The sequence below is a fragment of the Zootoca vivipara genome, chromosome 3 (assembly GCF_963506605.1).
Source record: "Zootoca vivipara chromosome 3, rZooViv1.1, whole genome shotgun sequence".
Taxonomy (NCBI): Eukaryota; Metazoa; Chordata; class Lepidosauria; order Squamata; family Lacertidae; genus Zootoca; species Zootoca vivipara.
In genome coordinates this window covers 56,890,457-56,906,743 of record NC_083278.1, presented here as the reverse complement: position 1 = coordinate 56,906,743, position 16,287 = coordinate 56,890,457, and the positions used below count along the sequence as shown (strand labels likewise).

At 43.0% G+C, this 16,287-nt stretch overlaps 1 protein-coding gene across 1 annotated transcript in view; it reads right to left on the bottom strand.

The window, feature by feature from the left end:
* ENPP3 (ectonucleotide pyrophosphatase/phosphodiesterase 3) overlaps window positions 1–16,287 on the bottom strand; it is a 49,809-nt gene that overhangs the window by 20,901 nt on the left and 12,621 nt on the right. Inside the window, exons 3-13 of the mRNA XM_035108977.2 lie at window positions 15,331–15,391; window positions 11,653–11,750; window positions 9,829–9,908; window positions 8,277–8,396; window positions 6,387–6,496; window positions 5,555–5,620; window positions 5,074–5,146; window positions 4,269–4,377; window positions 2,448–2,576; window positions 1,792–1,823; window positions 710–837 (exon numbers count right to left, since the gene is read on the bottom strand). Coding sequence (XP_034964868.1) covers window positions 710–837; window positions 1,792–1,823; window positions 2,448–2,576; window positions 4,269–4,377; window positions 5,074–5,146; window positions 5,555–5,620; window positions 6,387–6,496; window positions 8,277–8,396; window positions 9,829–9,908; window positions 11,653–11,750; window positions 15,331–15,391 — 1,006 coding nt within the window. The remainder of the gene's footprint in view (window positions 1–709; window positions 838–1,791; window positions 1,824–2,447; window positions 2,577–4,268; window positions 4,378–5,073; window positions 5,147–5,554; window positions 5,621–6,386; window positions 6,497–8,276; window positions 8,397–9,828; window positions 9,909–11,652; window positions 11,751–15,330; window positions 15,392–16,287) is intronic.

Genomic DNA, 16,287 nt, shown 5'->3' with positions numbered 1-16,287 from the left:
AACGTCACCCCGGAACGAATTGTGTACTCAACCCGGGGTACCACTGTAGTTGCCAGGAAGAAACTCTTGTTTCTTTGGTGTATTTCTATTTTTTTATAAACCTCTCAGAACATTTTATATAAAGGAGGATATAATCTGAATGAATAGATAAAGCACTTGTCCTTTAATGATACCCCAAAATCTGGCCCACATCACTACCTATTTCACCCAAAGAGGTTCCCTGTGAGACCAGAGGGACATCTCTATGCCTTCCAACAAACCCTAATTATTGGATTCTTTTGCCCCATCTTTTTGTGCCTGCCAAACAGCCGTGTTTTGCTTATGGTAATATTTTATTCTCTTGTTAATTATTCTGTTTTAAATGTGCATTTTATATTGGACTTCACTTAGCAATGTGTTGTTTTTTAAATGTTTTAAGAGTTTTTTGTTAACTTTGTTAGTGTTAAATATATATTTTGTAGTTGACCTCCTTTGTAATGTTTTATTTTGAAATCTTTAAGATAACATTTTAGTTTTCTGTTAATTATGTTGCTTTGACTGTATACTTTATATTTGACTTTCTTCAGAAAGGTTTGATTCTGGATTGTTTTATTGATGTGTTAATATGCTGTAAACCACTTTGAGAATTTTCTTAAAAATATAAAGCGGTATATAAATGATGATGATGATGATGATAATAAGAATAATAAGGTCACCATCAGTACCATACCTCACACCCAACCACTGCCGCTGCATCATAAGGTGAACTTTGTCAATACGGATATTGTTAACATAGTGCAATCGCTTTGGCAAATTTGGAGTCAAGTAGGCTTTGAAGTGCTGTGTGGGCGTTCGGCACTGAAATTGAAAAAGTGAACTTATGAGATCTTCACATTGCAGAACACAAAGATACATGTAGATACTTCTAACCACAGAGAAGAAAGGGTATGCTGTAATTCTTTCATAAACACACCAGACAGGAGTCACAAAAGTTCTTATAGATGACAGTGTGCTGATTTTCCTAACAGAAATTCTTGACTGTGTTACACAGAACAAAGTTAGGATGCTAAGTTAATTGAAATATACCAGTATTTGCACATTTAAAATTATTTATCCTAATACCTATAAAAATTGTGATCTATATATTGATATAGGTTACATGTAGCACATCTGCCAAAGAAAACAATATGAGTCTACTGCAGAAATTACACTTTGGAAAAAACGCTTCAACTACATTGTGAACTGCCCTGAGATCTACGGATGAAGCACCCTTCATCCATAGATCTCAGGGCAGTTCACAATGTACAATACAGTGGAACCTCGGTTTATGAACACCTCGGTTTATGAATTTTCGGTTTATGAACGCCGCAGACCCATCTGGAACGGATTAATTCACTTTCCATTACTTTCAATGGGAAAGTTCGCTTCAGTTTATGAACAGACTTCCGGAACCAATTACACCCGTGCTTCAGTTTATGAACGCTTCAGTTTAAGTACTCCGTGGACCTGTCTGGAACGGATTAATCCACTTTCCATTACTTTCAATGGGAAAGTTCGCTTCAGTTTATGAACGCTTCAGTTTAAGTACTCCGCGGACTGTCTGGAACGGATTAATTCATTTCCCATTATTTTCAATGGGAAAGCTCGCTTCAGTTTATGAACGCTTCAGTTTATGAACAGACTTCCGGAACCAATTGTGTTCATAAACCGAGGTACCACTGTATACAAATGTACTGTTAATAATAATAATAATATACTTGCTGTTTTCTTACTAAAGCTGCAAGGAAAATGAGAGATAAAATGCTTACTCACCGTAAGACTTTTAACAATGCCTGCTGAATCAACTGTTTGGAAGAAAATCAATACATTAGACTCTGGATTCAAAATTACATATAATTATCCAACCCATTTAATCCATTTCGACATTTTGTACGAATTTAAGAACCCAATCTGGGTTCAAGCCTGGCTTTGGGACTGGGTCATGGTTTTTTTGCCCTGATGGGTGACTTTTACAGGGAGTGGGATGAGGAAGCGTGACTTTGCTTCTGCTCCTTGATTTCTCTGCAGCTTCTGGTACCATTGGCCATGGTATCCTCCTGGACTGATGCTAATGGAATGAGAACTGGGGGCACTGTGCTACAGTTGGTTCCAGTCCTATCTATGGGGCTGCATCCAGAGAGGAGCATTGGCAGAGTGGATTTTAGCCAGCTGGCAGTCATGGTATAGGGCTGATGGGAATTGTAGCACAAACCATCTGGAGGGTGCTGGGTTGGCAAAGGATGACCCAGAGGGATGTTGAGTTCTCCCTCACTCATTTTGGTCTTTTCAGCATTGGATGGACAGCCATCTGCTGAGGATGCCCTAGATTTCCTGTTCTGAGCAGGGGGTTGTGCTAGATGGTCTGCAAGCCCAATATCCTTCCCAGCTCTCTAATTCTATGGATCTATCATCCTATGTCCAAAGCTTACAGGAAAAGAAGTCCGCTGGAATATTTCTTGATCGAATACGAGGTGCCGGCCCTTCGTACATATAAAAATTAACGTCCTTAAAATAATCTGTCATAGATTCCATCTGTTCACAGAATGTCTGATCCATGCCTAAGGAAAGAGAAGAGACGGTTAAACTATTCAAGAAATATTGGGAGTGGCCACCAATACCATATAACACTGGTCCTGAAACATTGACTTCCAGTATGTTTCCAAGCACAATTCAAAGTGTTGGTGCTGGCCTTTAAAGCCCTAAACCGTCTCAGCCCAGTATACCAGAAGGAGCGTCTCCATCACCATCATTCAGCCGAGATCCAGCGCCGAGGGCCTTCTGGTGGTTCCCTCACTGCGAGAAGTGAGGTTACAGGGAACCAGGCAGAGAGCTTTTTCAACAGTGGCGTCCACCCTGTGGAACACCCTCCCATCTGATGTCAAGGAAATAAACAACTATCTGACTTTTAGAAGACATCTGAAGGCAGCCCTGTTAGAAAAGATTTTAAAGTTTGATGTTTTATTCTGTTGGGAGCCACCCAGAGTGGCTGGGAAACCCAGCCAGATGGGCGGGGTATAAATAATAAATTTATTATTGCGTGGACAGGCGGAGTCCCCCCAACCCCAGGCAACCCCCGAGCGGAATAATTACTCAAGACAACGTGCTATGGGATTAAAATTGGCCACAACTTTATTAAGTTTCAGATGTAGGAAGACCTTGGCTCAGGCATTGGGCATTTATCCTTCCTAGTCCCCAGCCAGTGATCTGGGAGACATCAGGGTTATCCAGAATGTGTGGGGATCGGGCTGGCTCTGGAGAACATATGTTCAAGCAGAGAGTCCACCCCCCGTTTTGCCGCTGTTGGAGGGGAGAGCAATGACAACCTTTTGGCGTATGGCCAATGCCTCCCCTCAAGACCCCTTTAACGGGGAACCCTGGGATCACCACTGCAAAGGGGGTGTGGGTCACCACTTCACGCGCCCCCCATTTAGGAAGATAGACTGAAGGATTCCACCCAAGGCCTGAAACCGCCAAAGTTGTGACATTTTGCTACGGGGAAGGCAAAACCTGCCAATGCAGGAAATTTCCTTTCCGGCCCTTCAACAGCGACCCTGACGTAGCAGTGCCTGCGTACCTATGTACCTGCAAAAGAAGACTTAGCTGAGGGAAGGCAGGGTGGGAGAAGCTCTGGAGCCAACTGATGCTTCGCAGGTGAGATTCACCTTCTGTTGTGTGGGCAGGGCAGTCTCTCCCCTTACCTGGCCGATCCCCTGGCAATGCCTTCCCAGGCGGGATTGGGCAATTGGCTGAGGTAGGCGGAGACCTCCAGGTATCCAGCCTGGGGAGGATGAAGCCAGCACAAACTACCGGGAGTCGCACTAGGATCCGGGGGCTGCGCGCGACCATGCAAAAGTCACCCCCTATTTGATGTGGGGAGCGGTTATTATTATTAGTAGTTTGCAAGATCAATTAAGCTCCATACTGAGACACAAAAGGAGCTGGCCCAAGATATTTTGTTGACTGAGGGAAAGGTCAGGATAGGGTCCTGCTCACCCCGCCCATTCCCTGAGCAGTAGCCAACCAGACGAGAATCTTCCTTCAACACTAGTGATGCGACAGCATCCCCCAGCACCCCTGTGAGCCATAGACTAAGGTTAGGGGGTTCAGGCAGACCACAAGGCACATACAGCTCTGTCCTCTGAACACATCTTGCTATCCTTCCCTCCTCAGGCATCTGTCGCCTGAGGTGGTTGCCTCACCCTGCCTAATGATAGTACTGACCCTGGCATGGAAGAACAAAGCAGTCATACCATGATCAGCCACAAGTATGATATTGACACAATTGTCCAAGTTTCTTTGTCTTAGGCCTTCCATTAACATTCCCAGGGTCTCATCTGCCTTTCGTAAGGCTTTAACTGTCTAAAACAAAAGGAGAAAAGATTTCAATGGCGTTTCCCCTTTAAAGTGTGTTCAAGATCAAGTATACACAACAGAATACGGGACAAAACATTTAAATTGTTTTTAATCCTGGTGTTTTTAAAGGTATTTTTAAACTGGAGTCCCATTTAGTACATCAATTCATTCATATTCAGAGATTCTTGTGTATTGAGTTAATCAGAACAAAATGTATATTTTCATCAATATTACATAATCCTTTTAGGATGCACAGTGAACTATAATATACTGTAACAATCTCCAGGTTCTGCTCTCTGGGTACAGTCATGCAGAGCCCCAATCCTGATTAGGACAATGGAGTAGAGGGAGAATAGCTTACTTTCCCCCTTCTCCATACCTGTTTTCTGTTGGAAAACCCCAACCCACTTCGGTATAACATCCACTTTGTCTGCTTACACCCTTACTGTCTGGTCCTCTGGTGTGTTAGGAGGTTGAATGATGGGCTGTGTAAAATACGTTAGTTCATAGAATCATAGAACTCTGTAGAGTTGGAAGGGACCTGGAGGGTCATCTAGTCCAACCCTCTGTGATGCAGGAATCTCATCAGTTCCTAGCTGATGCTCAACCACATTGCAAGCTGTGCCACACGACTGTAGTTTGTGATTTGTGTATTCTACATGTTTATTTATGGCTTATAGGACTGGAAAAAGAAAAACTTACTTCATCATGAACTGGTCCATATTTATGTCCTGCTGAGTCGGGTTCCTCAATGTACAATGTATAGAAATCAGGCCTAGAGTTAGAAAGAAAAGTGCATTGTGGCGGCATGGAAAGGAATATTGGCCAGCCTCCACTCAAAGGAAGGTGCAAGAATGTGCATGAGGTTAAACTTTTTTTAAGAACAGAAAGCCACCAGCTGGATGGGTGCTTACAAAAGTACTACAAAACATTAAAATGAAATATATTAACCAAAACAGAATAAGAACAAAAAAATATATACATCCAGGCAGATCTAACAAATCCCACCCTGCCCAAAAAGAGGCAGCAAATACCAAAAACCCTCCAAATAAAACCTAGGTAAAAAGAAAGGTTGCAGAAAACACACCCGCACCCTGGCAAATGATCCTTAGTATATAATAAATAGGCTTGATAAACATGTCACAAGAACAAAAGCACTGCCAAAAGCTTCCTAAACTGTTACCTTTCAGATTCTGGGAGTTCAAACCACTTCAGTAGCTCTGTAACTCTCTGTTCAAATGGAACTGTCCTGCAAAGAATAATAATTATTGTTATTATTTAGCCATCGGGGAAATTTATTCTGCAACAGAACAATGATGCAGATCAGGAATGGGGAACTTGTGGTGTCTAGATCTCATGCCCCACAATGTTTCTCACATGAAAATAGGGACATTTCAGTGACCTTGGAAAATGGACCAATTATGATAAAACTTTTGTTATAACCGAGACGCACTAAGAGAAAATAATTTATTAGACGTTGGATACAGAGAATTTTATTGAGTTATGTACATTTGTGTTAAAACATGGGATATATATCAGAAACTGACGGGAAGTCTAATGGGGGAATAGGGAGGGGGAGGAAAAGGGATGGGGGGGGTTGTGAACAAATTTCTTTTTTGTTATTTGCTTTACCTTAGGATGTGGGTTATTGCTGTAATGGAATTTTCTGTAAGTTATGTTTTGTTTTGAAATTCTAATAAAAAAAATATCTTTAAAAAAGAAAGAAAGAAAGTAGGGACATTCTATTCTACATGAGGAAGCTTCTCCCATTCACATATACCTCACATACAAATATGAGCCTTGAGCCAATTACAGCCTCTCAGCCTCCTTACCTCAAAGGAATGTTGTAAAGAAAAAATATGTGAGGGAAAGGATCATGTACAACACCTTCAACAGATAAATAGAATGAAATGAACTTTTAGCTGTAAGATGTCTTGAGTCCCTGTCAGGGGAAATGGTAGGATATAGCAACAACAAAAATTTCTTTTTCTTTTTTTAAAAAAACTCCAACTTACTTGTTGTACACCTTATAGATATTAGGGTATGTTCCATTGATTTTTGCGTCGGATCCAGGCCAATAGTAGGTGCCAGCTTTCAACCCTTGAAACATTACTGTATGCCAAATCTGCAAGAAGATACACAGATTCAGTATCTGAAACTTAGACAGATCTTCATTTTAATAGAACAAACTCATTTAAAACTATCCATGCCCAAAGGTCTTGAGCAGGGGTCAGTAATCTTTTTCAGCCGTGGGCCAGTCCACCATCCCTTAGACCATGTGGTGGGCCGGACTATATTTTGAAGAAAAAAATGAACAAATTCCTATGCCCCACAAATAACTCAGAGATGCATTTTAAATAAAAGCACACATTCGACTCATGTAAAAACACGCTGATTCCCGGACCGTCCACGGGCCGGATTTAGAAGGCGATTGGGCCGCATCTGGCCCACGGGCCTTAGGTTGCCTACCCCTGGTCTTGAGGGAACCCCAATCAACATGCTAAAATCATGCTAATAACTGTGAGATACAAGGTCTTTTTTGAAGAAGCACCTCTGCTAGGGAACTGCTTGTCATTAAGGGGTTGCAACGTTGGTTCAATCTCAATCATTTAAACAAAACTATTTTATCCTATGTGGACTTCGAGTGAGCAAGCTGCTAGGTCTACACATTCCCCTCCAATGGCAGATAAGTCAAAGGCAAACATTCCCTTGAGCTACCTCAGAGCCTGAGGCAATCCAAGACCTGAATGGTCTGAGGTGAAGCAAGCTGGCTGCAAGGCTTCAGAAGAGCTTTGCCACCATAGAGCCTTGGAATAGCATTTTATTTTTCTTGCCCAATTTGATACATTTTTGTACCTCCCACAAATGTCCCCAAAGGTAACTACCAGGCAGAGGAGGAGGAGACGGTGGCAGAGAAGGCACATTTAGTGATTTATCTCAAAGCCTGGGCAAGCTCATATATGGAGATACAATGCTTCAGATAGCCTGGACCCAAGCCAAATATAACCAGCACTTGGAATTGTGCCAGGAAATGGACAGGTAGTCAAGGAAGTGTCCGTTCTGCCTGTAACCAGCTCCAGTCAGAAATCTCCTCTCAGTCTTTTGGACTGAAGCTTCCAAACTTTCCAAAGGCATTCCCATACACAGCATGTTACTGTAATCCAAATGGGATGTAACTAAGGCATGTAGCCAGATCAGACATCTTTAAGAACGGGTGCAGATGGCACACTAGTTTTAAAATGTGCTAATGTACTGCTGGCCACAACCAAAACCTGTGCATCTAGGCTCAGGCTTGAATCCAGAAGTGCACCTAAATTGTGAACTTGATTGTAATGCAATTGGATCCCTAATTCTCAATCAGCCTTTGACTGATCAGGATAACCTGTATCTTGCCTAGATTAAGCCTCCATTTGTTCATCCTCATCCAGTCCATTACTGACACAAGACACTGGTTTAACACTGAAACAGCTTCCTCAGATTGAGATGGAAAGGAGAGATAGAGTTTGGTGTCACCTGCATATTGATGGCACCGAACCCCCAATCCCTGGGCAACCTCTCCCAGCAGTTTCATGTCAATGTTAAATAGCATGGGGATACCAGAAGGCAATGGCCAGGGCAGAGGCAGATTTAGGAGAGTGTGACTGGTTACAGAGTTTCGGAAGTGCCACAGTGGGCACCACAACTATGTTGTAGAATGGAAGACGAGAGGTGTGGGTGCCGAATTATGGCATCACACTGACCAGGGCCTTGAACAGGAGTTCCCCAGCATCCCCTGCTGGGCTTGTCCGTCCAAGAAGGACTGGAGCCACTGTATGAGAGAAAGCACTTTTATCTATCTGTCCACCTGTCCACCTCATTCACATGGAAGTTGAGGAGCACACCGAGAAACAGCAAATGGCACTTACAGGCTGACCACCCCACCATGCAGGATTATTCTTGGTTTCTGAAGAAAGTGAAAAGTTCTCATTTAATTTTACATCATACATATTGTTGTCAATGATGCCATGGGATTCTGGGTACAAACCCTGGGGAAAGAAGACACAAATGAGTTCAAGATGAAACAGTTATCCTAATCTTAAAGTAAATGTGTACTCTGTGCATTGCTATGTACACTGGATCATACCACTAGATGTTAATGCTGCTAATGTCAACCCCAATGTCTGATTTCTTTTTAACATTTATTGTCCGCTAACAAGGAATTTAGCTGTCCAACTTCCCATCTCTATGCAGCCAAAACTGCACTCTTGAAACCTGTCAGCAGGCTTGCAGAAGGTTTTTAGAACTAAAGCAACAACAGCAAGCCGAGGTGAGAGAAACCCACAAAAACAGTCTAGCGTGAACAGAACAGGTGGGGCAACAGGACTGGGGAACTGGGTGAGACAGGAGGTGGAATGGTACATCACAGAAAAGGGCATGACTGACTGGCTGGGCTGGCTGGCTGGCTGGCTGAACTGAAATACTCTACCTAGCAGCAACTTTTGGTTTCAATGTTCTGGTTTCAACAAACAGAAGTAAGATTGTTACATGTCATGCATGGCTTAATCACTCCTTATTTCCTCCTAACTATCATTTTGCAAAAGAGAGCTTTAAGTCCTGTGGATGTTTCCTCAGAAGTCTGTACTACAGATTTCTAAATGACTTTTCCCCTAGTATGCTTGCTTAGAATTAAAGGTAAAGTAAAGGTACCCCTGACCATTAGGTCCAGTCGCGGACGACTCTGGGGTTGCGGCACTCATCTCGCTTTATTGGCCGAGGGAGCTGGCATACAGCTTCCGGGCCAGAATGACTAAGCCGCTTCTGGCGAACCAGAGCAGTGCACGGAAACGCCGTATACCTTCCCACTGGAGCGGTACCATTTATCTACTTGCATTTTGACATGCTTTCGAACTGCTAGGTTGGCAGGAGCTGGGACTGAGCAACGGGAGCTCACCCCGTCTTGGGGATTCAAACCGCCAACATTCTGATTGGCAAGCCCTAGGCTCTGTGGTTTAACCACCCTTAAGAAACTATAATTCCCAGGATTCCTGGTGTGTGTGTGCGTGTGCGTGCATGCTTTAAATGTATGCTGTGCATGCAAGCCTAAGGCTCTAGAGACACAGCAGTGAAAGGGGATAAGGAGGGGCATCAATCGCCTGTGCCAAACACATATTCCTATGTCCTGCTTCCACCTCTCATCAAATGGGCTACCATTCTAGTACCAAAACAAATCTGTTTTCTTTAGGTGGACCTTTTGGGAATTAAGAAGCTGGTGTTTACTTTCTCCTGATTTGCTGTCGTTTTAGATTCTTGTTAGATCATTATTACGATTTGGTGGGAATCTAATGTTGTTGACTGTGTGTTTGTCAAGAGCAGAAAGGTGGGATATAAACATTTTTAGAAATGAAATAAAGCACCTAGCTTTTAAAACAATAGCGACACAGCAGAAGAAATGGCGGGAAAAGGAGGGGAAGTACTTACAGTGGCAATAGTATAGTGGTTTACAAAGGTTTTGGTTGGATAAGCAGCTCTCATGTACTTTGAATGGGTCCCACATGTTTCTGCAACAAATGGTGCTTTGTAAATATCATAAATGATAACCATGACATAATATGGCATATATGCAAAACACAGAGCATGCACACCTCTTTTAAAACATATTAGGGACATAGGAAGCTGCCTTACACTGAGTCAGATGGATCATTGGTCCATCTAGCTCAGTATCGCCTACAGTATTTGCAGCTCTCCAGAGTTTCAGGGAAAGGGTCTTTCTCATCCCTTCCTGGAGATAGTAGGGATTAAACATTGGACCTCCTGCGTGCAAAGGAGATGCTCTACCACTGAACTACAGCCCTTCCCCAAGGCCTGTAAAAAATGCTTTTCATGGATCGTTTCCCATTAGCCAGAATGTGGACGTTTTTCTCTGGGTCTAATCCCCCCTCCCTTTTTGACTGCAAGATGCATCCTGCACTGACTGACACTGCATAGCTTTTTCAGGTCAGTCACACCTCTTTGCTCAGGTTTGTGAAGGGTGGAGGTGAGAAGATGCTTCTCCTACTCCCTGTTTTGTGTCATACTGATTGGCAGCTGCTTTTATTATTATGCTCCATTGTTGTTTTTCTTGCGGTTTTCCTTATACTTGTCATATTATGCAACCAACCTTGCGTTTTCTGACAGAAGGATGGGTAATAAATCTCAATAATAAATAAAGGAGCAGGGAGAGGCTGGGGTTAGAAAATGAGATCCCAGCCCCATAGCCTCTCAGCTCAAGATGGCCACTCCTCAGCTTAAAGAAAGGGGGTGGTTGTCGTTAAAATAACAAAAATGGATGTTATTCATCTAATTTTCACTCAGAGGAGGCCCATCCAAGTTCAAGAACATGCCTAAGTTAGCTCAGCTCTGAGTAAAACATAGTGGAATACTTCCCGTTTTATCTATTTAGAAAACTTACAAACCACTTAATCAAAGAACCCTCCAAGCAGCTTACACATAAAATTGTAGGTGAAACATAGCTAAAATCCACAAATAATGTAAAATGCACATGTACACAAAATTGTCAGCAGTGAATCTTTTGAAACAAATATAGGTGATGAAAATCACTTTTATTATTATTAGTTATTGAAATTATATACCGTCCTATACCCATTTGAGTACTTTATTTGAGTAAGGCTTGCTGAAGCAAAAAGGCTGTCCCCAGACCTCTTACTGAAGACTTCTGCTCAATATGGGAGTATCAAGATGAGGCTCCGGCCACATGCCTTACTTAATACAGGGCATTCATCTAGTTGAAAGACTGTCACAGAACAGCCCTCTCTTTAGGGGGCTGTCTGGCCCAGCCTGGTTTCAAGATAGGGGACAAGGAAGGACAGCAGGGGCCTTGAAGCTGCAACAGTTGCATCTGGGCAGCAGACAGGCAGAGCAAGCTCACACAGGCTCACTCACCTTGCAGATCTATTTAAACTGTAGCATTTATTTATTTATTTATTTATTTATTTATTTATTTAAAATCTGCACCTGCACATTCACAGTACACACACAAATTTCATGCAAATCTGTGCCCTTTTTTTCTTCTTTTTTGGAAGATGCTTTTCTTCCTTTTTTTGGCAGCGCAAAGCAGGTCTCCCTACTTTAAAGTTCAAGCAGCAACTCCCTGATCCACCTCCTCTCAGACCCTTTCTTCATCCTCCTCTGCTAAATTTTAACACTTGCAGCAATACCTATATGCAAGTAATTCAAACAATCCTCTCTGCAGAATGAATTATTAAATAAAAAAAATATTTTCATCCTCAAAACAAGATGACTTACTGAGCTTTCCAATATTTGGCAGTGAATTGCCCCACATTTCCAAGTATTCTGCCCTGAAGCCATCCATTGAAAAAAGAATAAGCGGTGACCGACTGAACCTGAAGTTAAAGAACACAGAGTCAAAAGTCAGGAGGATATTTGGATGCTTGCTGAGAAACATTAGTTGCCATCGTCCTGAAAAATCAAAGATTAGGCAGCCCAAATATGAATGTTAGAAACATTGTGGGCAGGATTCAGCGGAAGCCCTGTGCAAGGACTTTCACTTGTATAATGGGACTTCCCCCTCCCTCCTTTCCCTGCCACCACCCCAAAATTGGGTCAGGAGGTCAGGGGGGGGACTCCCCAGTACATTGTGCAATGGGGAAAGACAGGGAGAGTTGTTCCATCTAGCAAACGTAAATGTGTGCAGTGCAAACTTAAAAGAGTGTGATGTTGAATTGTTCCCTGAATTGATTTTAGGTCACAGGGGAACTAAAGGAAGGCTGGCTATTGAGGGAAAGTCATGTTCCTCTGGCTGCCAAAACCACTTCAGCATAGTAAGGAAAAGGGGGCCTTGCCGTGGGCTAGTTCCTCAATCAAAGACCAGGAATAGTGTGGCAGAAGACCCTGAAATTACATCATTCCCAATGTAGGAAGCTGCAGACCTCCTGAAGCTCATCCATGAACCTCCTAGGGTCCATGGACTACAAGTTAAGAAACTCTGTTGGCATCTGTCTGTCTCAAGAGACAATGCAGAACACCTCTGGAGATGAAGTCAAGCTGCTGGAGAATCACAGCACCTGCTGTGGCTGCAAGGACTCCACTCCAGATTTGTGTAAGCTTTACTCTTTAGCCTTTTCTTCTCCCTAAGATACCCCACAAAGCAGCGGGTACAGATTTTTCCTTGGGATTTACTCCCAAAGCCTTGCCCAAGAACAGGCATCCCCAAACTGCAGCCCTCCAGATGTTTTGGCCTACAACTCCCATGATCCCTAGCTAACAGGACCAGTGGCCAGGGATGATGGGAATTGTAGTCCAAAACATCTGGAGGGCCGAAGTTTGGGAGTTTGGGGGTGCCTGCTCAAGAATGAATATAGCCACAAGCCAGAGGAGATTTAGGATCAGAGTTTTCTTCCTCCTAGATGGGCTACCATCCCAGGTGGACAAGCCCTATCTGCCCCCCATTTCCCTCTACAGCACATGCAGAAACCACCTTCTTGACCAGGCATCCCCAAACTTCGGCCCTCCAGATGTTTTGGACTATAATTCCCATCATCCCTGACCACTGGTCCTCTTAGCTAGGGATCATGGGAGTTGTAGGCCAAAACATTTGGAGGGCTGCAGTTTGGGGGTGCCTGTTCTTGACTGTTGGACACACTCTTGGTCTTGTCCTCTCAGTCCACTGCAACCTGTCTTCACATGTCCCTAACTCACCTGTAGAGTGTTATAAAACCTGCTGTAGGTATTTCATAACACTTCTGCTGTTCTTTTTCAAAGGTAGCCAAAATAGGACAAGTAAGAAACACATTTATGATTTTATGGAAGACTATTAATCAAAGACTCAATGCTCATAGACACGTCATAAATGGTGATAAGCCAGAACTATAAGCAATCTCCTGACCAGTTGGACCCTATAATACATTATACTACTGCTTTACGATTTCATAACTCGTTAACCGATTTGAAAATGATTAAAGTAAGTTGAGAATCCATGTAAAGTGCAACTATTGATTTAGGGGTCAATAATGCATTTATAAAGCCCCTGAAAAACCCTAGCATAAAACATACATGTTTGAAATTCAGAACCTCATAATCTTTCTGCAAATGCTTTTCAGGATTGCTATTTTGCTCCTGATTTACTTTTCTTTTGATCTTTCATAACGAGTGTTCTGTTTCTGAGCCCAATCACACTTTCCTCAATATAGCAAATACTGCAGTTCTTCACATACTTTTTCCAAAGCAAGTTTGAAATGAAGCTTATTCCGAAGTCTGTGTGCTTTGAGCCACAGTGCAAAGCCTCTGCTGAGTAAAAGCATGCTTGGGGTTGCCCCGGTAGATAAAATTCACTATCAGGTACTGAGAGATCAAGATAGCTAGAATTTGCAGGAAAAGCTGTTAGCTGGCTGTACTTAAGACTAAGGGTCAAGTTACACATAACATGCTAATGTCTGTAGCAAAAGAACCCCTGGTGGTTCCTTCCAAAGAAGGGGCAATTCATGGAGGGGCAATTTGGAATGGAGAAAGGACAGGAGGGAGGAGGTGTAAATTTTCTGATGCAACTTCCCCTTCCAAGATCACTTTTCTATCAATGGGGTTCCAAACACCTGAACATTTGTATTGCTCTGTAAAGAGACCTGCGTGAAGTGTTCCAGGGTTCATGGGATTCCCACCTGTCCTTACAAATTGAAATTGTAGGCTATAGGCACTTCATAAAGGAGCACAGGTGCTCCTTAGAACCCCTTAGAGTGGGTTTCAGAGATTCCTTCTGCAAAGGGAAGGGACTAAGATCCAGCAGAGGATTTGTTAAGGAACATGTTTCATGGGTTAATTTCACATGAGTTGGTAATGCTGACTCATTCCCTACAGTGCAACTGTCTTATATCTGTTGCTGGACAGAATTTTGTACCTAGATATGGAACAAAAGTTGCAGCGTTCCGTGCTGGGAAAGTGTGGGAGAGCTGAACAGTGGAGGCTGATTGGAATCATGGAAGAAAACAGAACATTTTGTGAAGAGCTGCAAGGACTTTGGAAGCAGCTAGAGTCAGGACTTGCTGTGGACTCTGCGGCAGCAAGAATTCTGAAGCAAAGAACCCTCTCTGAGATCAGCGAGAGATGCCTTCTTGTAAAAACTGTGTATGGTGTGTGTGTATTGTAGTGTATGTCTGTGTGTGCCAAGTACAAGTGAGCTCTGCTAAACAACTGTTTCATGTGGCGAGTGCAACTGCTTGACCGAGCTTCTGTGGCGCATGTACACAGAACATAGCCAAGAAGATCTCATGATGGAGGAGGAAGGAAGTGCATGTTCTTGTTGCAGGTTTGGGCAGCTCAAAGCACAGCAACAGAGAAAGTGTTCTCCAAATGCAATGCAGGAAATGAGAAAGAAGGCCTATGCAGCAGTTACACAGAGGGTAACTGCAGTGGTGCACAGATAAAATAGGCTGTCGGGATGGCAGAGCAGAGGCAATTCTGTGGCAAGGTAAAAAGAAAAAGGAAATCTGAAAATACTATTGGGGTACAGCACTAAACTCTTTCTCAGAAGTCACTGTAACTATTCATGAACTTGCAGAATGATCTAGCCCAGGCATGTCCAACAGGTAGATCATGATCTACCGGTAGATCACTGGACGTCTGCGGTAGATCACTGGTAGATCATTGACTCCCCCCCAAAGAAGCTGAACAACTGTGGCTCCCCTAAAAAAAGCTCAGCATTTTACCTCCTCAACGACTTTGACCAAACCCCAAAAAGGGGGTAGATCACTGCCATTTTATAACACTGTGAGTAGATCATAGTCTCTTGGGAGTTGGCCACCCCTGATCTAGCCCATACATTTTATTAGGTCTTCTAAGCTGTGACTAACATCAACTTGGAATGATGGTTCTCAATAAATAAATAAAATCTTTGTGTGCTTATTTACATAACAAAACCACACACAAAATACAGACATCCTAAGTGAACAGTTGTGAATACTTTAATCTTACCCTGCTGGACACTGAGCTTTGTCAGAAGAGGTACAACTTTCTGTCAACCAAGATGTTTCTCCTGGGGGGGGGGGGACACACACAAAAAGATGCATTGAATGAAAGAGAGAGAACTGAGCAAGTTCTTAGCGTCACCTCAGATCTTTGTGAAAGCCTGTTTGAATGTCATAAATGTTTTTTTAAAAAATTGTTTAGCCAAGCCCATCCAGATACGGTATGTAGAAGCCATTCTTTATGTGGTTGTATACCATCTGGAGGAGTAGGTCTGTAGCTTGTTGGTACTTCTGGATCCTTTCCAGTTGCTTGAGGCACAGGTGGCCTCAGTGGCACAGAGTGTTTTCTTTGGTTGGTGGCCCAACTGTCTGGATAGGGATAGCCTAATTACTGTTGTCTATGCTCTGATAACCTCTAGGGTAGATTGCTGCAATGTGTTACATGTTGGGCTGCCCCTGAAGACATTTCAGAAACTTTACCTGGTGCAGAATTCAGCAACCAGGTTGCTTGCTGACACAAGAGCATATTACACCAATTCTGGTCCAACTGCACTGGCTGCCAATTAGTTTCCTGGCCCAATTCAAAGTGCTGGTTTTGACCTATAAAACCTGAAATAACTCACGATTGCAATGCCTCAAGGACTGCCTCTATACATATTAACCGACCCAGACCCTGCAATATCATTTGAGGCCTTTCTTCATGTGTCTCCTCTATGGGAGGTCCAACCACACCTTTGGCTGATTAACATCCTATACGCTTTTAAATATGTTTGTGGGAGAGGGTGGGGGAATGGGATTGCAAGATGGTGGCATCAGCATAGAATAGATAGAGAGAGCCCAAGCTATAAGTAAGTAAGTAAGTAAGTAAGTAAGTAAGTAAATTTAAAGGCACAGTGGAGACTGCACACGCTCAGTAGTTGTCAGGAGTATGGGCAGGAGTCAGGCTCTGGGGCCTGTAGTGCTT